Source organism: Rhipicephalus microplus, chromosome 10, assembly GCF_043290135.1.
Source record: "Rhipicephalus microplus isolate Deutch F79 chromosome 10, USDA_Rmic, whole genome shotgun sequence".
Classification (NCBI taxonomy): Eukaryota; Metazoa; Arthropoda; class Arachnida; order Ixodida; family Ixodidae; genus Rhipicephalus; species Rhipicephalus microplus.
In genome coordinates, this window is record NC_134709.1 from 89,045,355 (window position 1) to 89,055,021 (window position 9,667).

At 50.0% G+C, this 9,667-nt stretch overlaps 1 protein-coding gene across 1 annotated transcript; it reads left to right on the forward strand.

The window, feature by feature from the left end:
- The first annotated feature begins 241 nt into the window (after positions 1–241).
- LOC142774473 (NADH-cytochrome b5 reductase 2-like) lies at positions 242–9,167 on the forward strand. Its single transcript, XM_075874812.1, has 3 exons — positions 242–723; positions 7,015–7,277; positions 8,787–9,167. The coding sequence occupies exons 1-3, from the start codon at positions 571–573 to the stop codon at positions 8,998–9,000; spliced, it is 630 nt and encodes a 209-aa protein (XP_075730927.1). The 5' UTR covers positions 242–570; the 3' UTR covers positions 9,001–9,167.
- Positions 9,168–9,667: the final 500 nt, after the last annotated feature.

A 9,667-nucleotide genomic window follows, 5' to 3' on the forward strand; every position in this document is an offset into this window, starting at 1 on the left:
GGTACTCCCTGTCGGTCCCTACGTGGGAGACGCCCGCTACGCGCTATGCGCGTCCTGCAGGACCGAAATAAAGTTTTTTTCATTCCATTCCAAGCCGCAGCAGCTGCGAGAGCGGGAGCGTTGGTTCTCCTAAAACATGAACGAAACGCAGGCTATCCGCCGCATTCGCGGCGTAACTGAGCCCCCATCCCCTGACGTCACTGCGGCAGCATTTCGGCCTTGAAATTTAGTCGGCGTTGGGCCACGCGAATCTGCGCGCCCTCTCTTTTCAATCAGGAGAGGGTGCGACGCCGCGTCAGAAAGCAACCAAAAATTCACGCGCTGTCACGCTACAACGCGTACTTGTGTTCAGACTGTTACTGATTAGGATGGCATCGAGTCGTGGGAAATCATTATTGGCTGGGTAAAAGTACAAACTCCAATTTCTGTAGTGCTGAAGTTCTGTGCAAGAATACCTAGAGCGTTTGGACCATACCCGTCGCTATCGTCATGGCTTCCTCGTCGTAGAGACTAGGCTTCCGCGTGGGCGAGCACATCCGGCTGTACGCGCGCATCGGTGGCCGGACGGTGATGAGGCCGTACACGCCCGTCAGCTGCGTTGACCATCGCGACAGCTTCGACATTATGGTCAAGATATACCCAGCGGGCGTGTCCAGGAAGCACCCAAACGGGGGCCTTATGAGCCAGTACCTGGACAGCTTCAAGCCGGGAGATAAAATAGAGGTACGTGTACTTACTCAAGCTTCGTGGATGTATTCGAGCAGAACGTTGGTAAAAGCTACGAGCTGTTAAAAAAAAGAAAAAAAACGTCTCAGCTTCACCGCAAGGGGGGAAGCAATGATTATGATAGCAGCAAATGATAATGTTATACGAAGTGAGGATGGCAGCCCACTATTTTGGACCTTACCTCAAGCAACTCTACGAAACACTGGTGTAAGAGAATACGGCTGCTCCAGTGATGCCTTTCGCACAGTCGTTTCACGTTGAGAGCGCAGCACGTAGAAGCGTACACGAACCGCCCGCTGATGGCTGCGAAATAGCGAGATAGTGCAGCAATGGCGACCATGTTCTTAAAATAATTATCACAGTTACTGCGCGAGCGATATCCCCCCCCCACCGCTTCATTCTCGGCTTTTCATGTTCGTTAAAGACGGGCAGGGCGTTTCGTTTTTTTTTTATTGCAGGCCTCCCGAGCGGGATGATGCTATCGCATGTGCCCTCTGAGCAACGGAGATGGGCCGGCTTGTTTGATCTATGCTTAGGCTGAGTTCGTCACCCCCGCTCACGCGCTAATACCCGCTGGTAGACGTATGATGCGCGATGGAGTTTTATCAGTTTATACTTTATACGGAGCATGATGGGCACAGCGACGGCAAAAACCTGTCGAGGGAGCCATATGATTGCTATAACAATAAATTCAGAGCACCTACTGCTTCCGTACAACCGAGTTTCGACGCTAGACAGCTTTGTACCTTGGAGACCGAGATTGATTACAATGAAATAGATTACAAACGAAATTGATTACACGAAGCAGGGGCCCATTTTACGTTCTCGTGAAGTATTCGTTGGTCAGTTTTCCTTTATTATACCAAGACTAAGTTAAGATGACGTATACAAGTCAGCATGTCGATAAAATGTCCTTTATAATTATATAAGCATTACCTGTTCAGCTTTTTATTCTATCTGTTTTGAAGACTCCTGTTCGAAATTGTGGCTTCCTCTTGATGTCACGTTTCACCTGCGTCATGCCTGTCTACGCTAATAACACTTCCTGTGCTTGAAGTGACTTTTGAGTGCCGGGTGACAAATTTCATTGCCGATTCCATTTCTAGTCCATCTTCATTTTCAAGACAACTAAATTCCGCATATTCTACCATAACCTACTCGTGGCGTTAATGACGACTGCCAGACCGGCCGACTTATTGCTAAGAGATTTAAATTTCATAAGGAGCCTCCTTTCATTCTAAAGTCGTGCATAAAATGTCTACATTGTACAGACCCCACAACCTACGTCCCATCTCAGACAGCAATATCGACCTCCTGACGCATCTGTCTTCGAACATGGCAGGCCATGCACCAACCATGAGGCCATTGACCACCAAACACCACCCAAAACATACATGACAAATATGAAGCATGTCTCTATGAGCAGACGTAACACAACTTTTGAATACTTGAATACACATTTAGCAGTTTGCGGCATTTTCGCCACCTTCGAAGTATTTTGCCAAGTGAATGAGCCAGACTGTTTCGTTAGTCGCAGAAAGTGTTGCAAATAAAGGAGAAAGAAGGGGCCGTGGGCACGAGCCATGGGCGCTGGCTCACTCAGTTGATCCCTGGACCTTCAACGCAGCCAGACGGTCGGGTCCGGGTCCCCTTCTTTGTTTCTCACACTTTGTTCATGTGCCGAAACCCACCCGGTCGTCTGGCCTTCGACTTCGACAATGGATCAACTCTGATTACAGCGTGGCTTCTACCGGACAGCCATCACCAAGGCAATATCGACTCTCGACACCCTACTGGCAGACTCGATGACCCCTGCTCACGCTCCAGGAGCTCATCGAAATCATTGTGGCGAAAGAAGCTTACCTCATCACCTTCGACAATGATATTCTAGCTGCGCTACATGGTGAGGACCTCGAGGCAGACTTGACTACAGCAAGTGAATAAGAAGATCGGGTCATCTGCGCTAAAGCAAGGGTTCAACGCGCAATCGAGCCACAGTCGCCAACCCCAACCGCGTACGTCTACATTACAACCGCTCCACTCAGTGACCCTATCGCAGGCACATCGCAGCCAACCGCAACTTTACCTTCGCCCTGCCTTCCAACTCCCACGACGCCGTCCCGCCTCGCACTGCCCAAGCTGCACATACCGAGTTTCTCAGGCAAACGATGCGACTGGCAAGAATTTTTGGGACCAGTTTCAAGCCAGTATCCACAACAACGACTGGATACCAAAAATTGACGAATTTCAATACCCATTGACATACCTGACTGGGGCAGCGAAGGCAGCCATTTAAGGTATTTGCCTGGCCGAAACGAACTACGACGTCGCCATTCAGATTCTGTCGAACCGCTTCAGTCGTCGCGACATGCTAGTCGACGACCATCTCGACAGTTTGCTATTAATCGCACCAGTCCGAAGTTCTGCAGGCGTAACTCTGTTAAGAAATCTACATGATAAAGCCACATTCCGCATCAACGCCCTGGAAGGTCTCGGAGTATCTATAAGCGAGTACGCTACAGTGCTGTGGCGTGTTCTATTAAAAGCGTTACCTCCGGACCTCAGTATACGCTATCGCCAACGGCAAAAGAAAGCTATGCTAATTGAGAACGCTACAGTGTCGCAGGAAGCCCAGTCACAAGTGAAAGACCTCCTGAACTTCATCAAAGTACAAGTAGAGGCACGGGAGGAAAGCGGTCTCCAGCAACCGATATTACTACAAGCCGGAGGCCTCCGCAGCAAAGCTTGCCGATCCGTTCCCCACCCTTGCCCTCCGCTGTGGCCTCATCAGCTGAACTTCGACCCCCATATTCGCACCCCTGCGTCTTGTGCACCTCTCCAGAACACACTCTTTAGGATTGCTTACAACATTTTCCTCGGGAACATATGCGGAAGAGGCTTCACGAAGAGAATCTATGTTTTTGCTGCGGCAAACGCAACCATTTCGCCAATGATTGCCGCTCCGCCAAAACCCTGCAATGCCGCCGATGCATGGGAAAGCATCTAACATCTCTGTGCGACATTAACAATACAACGAACCACTCAAAGCGTGCCAACAACATGTCGGTGCGACAAGATTCCGCACCAGCGTCCACAAACGCTCCTTCTCGGGTGACGTCCGTCTCAACTATACTGGCGCTGGTCTGTTGACGCCCGTAGTGCTGCAGACTGGTAGAGCTATACCGGCGCTGGTCTGCTGACGCCCGTAGTGCTGCAGACTGGTAGAGCGGGGGCTTTTGCACCGGCAAAAACAGCTATGGTTCGATTGCTGCTCGACACAGGAAGCCAGCGTTCGTTCATTCGGCAGGACATTGCTCAAGATTTGAAATGTCCTGTTCGAGGCACTGAGCACCTCACCTTGCTTACATTCGGGCAAACGAAACAGCCCACGACTTTCACTTGTCAGCGCGTTGCGTTGACGTTGCGGAGTCAACACAGCAGCAACAAGATAACAATAGAAGCTCTGGCAATACCAGAAATCAGCCTGGTGACAAATTCGCCATCTGACGGCGAATTCGTAACCATGATGATACGGAAAGGGGTTCTCCCGGCCGATGCACGTCCAGACGCAATGACACTCCGCGAGGACGACATGAGTGTACTAATAGGATCGGACTTCTACTGGGACGTTGCAACCGGATCTGCAACACATCTGACTCCTCAGATAACGCGGTGGAAACTCTGCTCGGATGGATCATTGAAGGTTCTCTACGCAACCTAACCCAAGGATCGGGCGAGCATGCAACTTCCCTCTTTATTGCTATCGAAGACACCTCCGAACGCGGTGCTGCCTTGGAGGCGGGAGTCACTAACTGCTGGCGACTCGACTCTCTCGGAATTCAGGATGATCCTGACGGCAGCCAAGGCAAAAGCATGGCCCTGGAACTATTCGAAAGGGCCATTTCCAAAGTAGGAGAAAGCTACAAAGTTCCTCTCCTTATTCAGGGGCCTGGTTTAGACAATGAACAGGGCAACTATATCCTAGCCAAACAGCAGCTCCTGATTCAGCTGCACCGCTTTAGTCAGCAACCAGATTTTTTGGCTCGTTATGAAGACACCATCAAGGCATACTTCAACGACTACCATGCGGAACAAGTTCCGGACGGAGATCTCACACCCAAACCCAACACGTACTACATGCCGCATCATAGAGTATTCGTCGGGATGCTGTCACCACCAAGCTGCGTGTCGTCTTCGACGCGTCATCTCACGCTCCCAATCAACCACCTCGAACAACGTTGTCATGAAGGGGTCTAAGGTGGACGCCGACTTCCTTAAGCTGCTACACAACTTCAGAATGCATCCAATCATCATGGTAGCTGACATCAAGAAGGCCTACCTTCAGACTATTGTATTCGCCCAGACAATAGAGATCCACTGCGCTTCCTATGGGTCGATTATGTTCCGACAGAACATGACCCGTTTCCACCCATTCTTCACTGACGAACGACCTGCGTGCCCTTCGGCGCCAAATCGAGTCCTGCTCGCCGCGACTTTGCATCACCATTTCCGACGCTTCAAAAAGCGATTCTCCGAAACATTGGAGTGTCTCAGACAGTCATTTCAAGTCGACAATTTAGTGATTGGGGCGGAAAACCTGCAGACAGCCCAACAAATTTACTCGGAAGCAAAGACCATCCTAGCAGACGCCGGTATGGAGATTCGTAAGTGGGCATCGAACAGCTCCTCGCTAGCAGTACAGTTCCGAACGGATCAGTTATCGTTGGAAGTTGACGGTGGTGATCCGCATACAACGAAGGTACTCGGTCGCAACGGGCCGCAACTTCGATTTCGACTGGCTTCTCGACCGCTCCCGCGTCCACATCGCAGGCCGCGATTTCGCCCTCGACCGGCCTCCTGAACCCTCTCGCCTCAACGCCGGAGCCGGCCGCAACTTCGCCTTCGACTGGCTTCTCGACTTCTCTCGCTTACGAAGCCGCGACTTCGCCCTCAACCACCCTCACGATTCATCTCGCCTCCTCGTCACCCCAGGCGGTCACTTCGCTTTCGACGCGCGTCATGACTTCAACGCCAACTACAACACCAGTAAGTTTTTGGTACACGCTGAAAAACCCGTCACTTTCCACGTGATCTACGGCGCTTCAGTGCGAGGATTCACCCGTAAAGCACGCCGTGGAGAGTTCAATGGCCAAAGGGAGCCCCGAGTGCACCATCGCTCACGATGCCGAGATAGACGCCATTGATCAGCTACCAGCCACAGAGCACGTAGACGAATCTCAACTGCCTCCGAACACGGCCGAGATTTTTACTCTTGGCGACGTCACTGCCCGACGGAACCAGAATGCTTCGGCGTCATCGTCATCCTTGTCGAACAAGGAAGAAGAAAAATTGTCATTCACCTCGGTGTCTTCATCCAGCTTGGATGCACCTGCGAGCGACACATCCGCTGAGGACTACCTGACAACCAAAGTGGTCAAGCAGCGCATGATTTCACAGCTATTACGAAGTCTTCTGAAGCGATATCAACAACGGCTGGTGTACAAGACTCTGAAGATGTACACAAATTATCAAGAAGCCTCGCGAGTCCACGAAACCATACCGAAAGCCGATTCTTCTTACTACAAGAGACGCAGAAAGAGCCCCTATTATAACACCAACATGGATAACAGCATGAGCACGAAGTATTCTGCACATCATAGTGAAATCGGATGACTTCCCCCGCAGGACAAGCCACCGCCTCCCCAAGCGTCGCCGCCTCCTCAAAGCCCCCACATCGTCGCCGTCCAACAATCCCACCCTTTCTATCATTCGCGTCTTGCTCACTAATGTGCGCTTCAATTTTCCCCGCTGTACACCAGAACATTGCCACGAGTTTACTAGCCGCGGGAGTGTGTTGCAAATAAAGGAGGATGAAGGGGCGGCGGGCATGAGCACAAGCCATGGGTGGTGGCTCACTCAGTTGATCCCTGGATCTTCAACGCAGCCAGAGGATTGGGTCCGGGTCCCCCTCTTTGTTTCTCACAGAAAGATCAGATGCCACGCTTCGGTCGTCTGGGTAGGCCTCTCGACCACAGTTGCATTCACATCCGCATTCCATTCTTCACAAATATGCAGCCTAAACAAAAAATAACTGAGCAGTGGAAAGTAAAACAAAAGACCCGAGTTCGTCGGGAGAAAAGAACCTCTATAAGTTGTGGAAGTAAACCTCAACTCTATTTAAATTGATACAGGCAACGATGAACACATGTTAGACATTTTTACACTTTGTCGTTCATATAATTAAAATTGATGTTCACACTTTTATAAGGCACTACTCCACGGTTGCAGATCCAGGGACCCAAAGGTCGTTTTCTGTACGAAGGGCGCGGCCAGTTTGCCACCGCCGAAGGACGTGGGCTGCCTCTCGTCACTCGACTGGGGCTCGTGGCCGCAGGGAGCGGCGTTACGCCAATGCTCCAACTGCTGAGACACCTCCTCGCTGACAACGCAGACCAGACGACGGTCATGATGATCGACGTCAGCTCCAGCGAGCAAGATATCATCGCTCGCCGGGAACTGGAGGAGTACGCCCAGCACCATGGTACTTTCAGGTCGGTACGCACTAAAACGCCTGATGGCATTTCACTTTAGGACAGCAGCATGTGAATATCATGATGATCAAAACCTTATTTCTCCCGAAAAAGGGGACCGGCCCACACATTGGTTAGAGGAGGTCAGCGGGGATCCCTTAAGACACCGCGGCCTCCAATGCGCGTTAGATTATCCGGCGTTGCTGTGCCGAGTTGGTGGTACGCAGAACAGAATCCCACGTATCTTCTGTGTGTGAAACTTCAGCCTACTGTGGGCACGTCCTTGCCATGTGTATGAGGGTGACTGATTGTGAGCAGTATCTGCGGTGTGGTGTCACGACGTGTGGGTGTACGTAGCTTTGAAGCAGAACGACGTATTCAGGGTGTGAACGTTGTTGCTTGCGATGGGTATGTTTGGAAAGAGAGCAAAAAAATACATAGGATCACTTGCCCTATCGGGCGAATGGGGGCAAGCAAGATTTTGCGCCTGGGTGCCTGGCGTACTATACTTCTCGTTTTTTTCTTTCATTCATTCTATTGCGTTGCACATGCTCTCTCAACTGTTTCCTTCGGTAAGGCTGGTAGTTGGACCTTCGTTCACGTGTTTAGCAGAGCTACACTTCTGTTGCTACAGATAACAGCGACGAGCATGCGTTCATATCTAGGTAACAAAGAAATGTGGTGACATAAGATGATAAGCAACCTCGATAAAGGATGAAATCGCCATATCAGAAACAGCTGTCCTTCGACGATCCAGCGAGCATCACTTATCGTAAAATGGCGCATACAAAACAGCATGTGACTCGCGTACCTTAATTCCACAGTCACGTTCTGTACGCTCGCCGCAGCCTGGTTTTTTACGCGTACGACGCCACCGCCCCCGAAATCTACCACCTAACAAGTTTGCACTTAAAAAAAGAAGGGCATGCAGCTTGCACTAGCATTGCGACATGTCAACAGCGAAGTTTCGTAATCGACTTATAGCTTGTACTAGTATTCGTTCGCTTTGCTAAGTTAGGCTAGACTTGGCCTAATTAGTCTCAACTAAATTAACCATGTCTTTATTAGCCTTGACGTGCAGTTTAATAGTATCACTTAATTAGTCCTCGTTACGTTAATTGACTTTTAGTACACCTTCATTATTAAGTAGGACTAGGCTTAATTAGTTTGACTAAGCTCGCCACATTTATCTGAAGTGCCGTCATAGCTAGGCGTAGTTTTTTCGCATCCCATGGCTTAACCAAAGGCCTAAATAATTTTCTCTCTCTCAGTATTCGTTCCCTCGTCCATAAGTTATGACATCCCACACCGAACAAATAAGCACAAATATCCCGAGAGAGATACAGAGGATAAAGAGGACGAAGAGGCACACGAGCCTGTTCAAGATGATAATTTATGTTCGCAATACGTGGCGCAGCGAAAAGCTTGAAGAGATAATGAAAATTATGCTCTACTTGACTTCATGTACGGGAAAATAGTTTTTGTCACGAGCACATTTTTTCTTCAGCGCGGTTCGTTCTCTACACGCAGCATACGCCATGTGCTGAGCAGGCCACCTACGAGCGGAGAAATGGTGAATTACGTGCCAGGTCCCTTAAACCTGGAGGTTATGACCGAACATCTTCCACCACCGAACTCTGGCACGATGGTGCTGTGTTGCGGTTCACCTCGGTTCATCGCCGGAATATGCGAGCCGGCGCTCAGGAAGATTAGATACAAGCCCAACCATGTGCTCTGCTTTTGAACGACCGCGCTCAATTGTTCATGATGAGCTTTACGCCTTAGCTTGATGGCGAAGTATTGTATTTGAATAGCCCAACTTTGTTAATCTATGTGGCTTGTTTCCGCACACCCGAGTAGAACGTGGGGCGATTACAGACCATATATGATAATAAAACAGTGTTAAAAAGCTATAAATCGCTTGTACTGATGTCAGTTTATCGCCATGCTTAAGTACTGTAACCGCCATGCAGGGTGAACCATGAATACGAGCTAAATAGGCGCTGTGACATTTTGTTTTAGGTAGCCATGCATTGGATTCACTTAAGAAGCTTACTGCCTCACAGATTCACTGCCGCAATTTTTCTTTAGAATCCGTCCACTACGAGCGGAGCTACAAAGATTTGTCGAATCACTCACTCTTATGCGCTCCCAAACAGCATGATGTAGTCTGCTGGGTGTCAGAGAACCGCGAGACCCAAAGCCATGTGATAGTGGACCAGCTAGCCACATCTACCCAAGAAAGCACTGACAATGCATGCACATCTGTGTCTGACGGTACATGCATATTTGTGCTTGACTGTACAGCCGCGGCGCTGTGAGCAGCCGGCTTTGCTCTGCGGCGCGTCACCTTGCGGTCGTTGCGAGTTGTGACGTTGCGTGCGCAGTAGCATTCGTGCTCTTAAAAAAAC

What these genes read in the sequence shown, in the direction of transcription:
- LOC142774473 (XM_075874812.1), top strand. Translation starts at nt 571, where the DNA reads ATGAGGCCGTACACGCCCGTCAGCTGCGTTGACCATCGCGACAGCTTC. An exon ending in AGCCGGGAGATAAAATAGAG is followed by an intron (nt 724 to 7,014) that starts GTACGTGTACTT and finishes CCACGGTTGCAG; the next exon opens with ATCCAGGGACCCAAAGGTCG. An exon ending in CAGCACCATGGTACTTTCAG is followed by an intron (nt 7,278 to 8,786) that starts GTCGGTACGCAC and finishes CTCTACACGCAG; the next exon opens with CATACGCCATGTGCTGAGCA.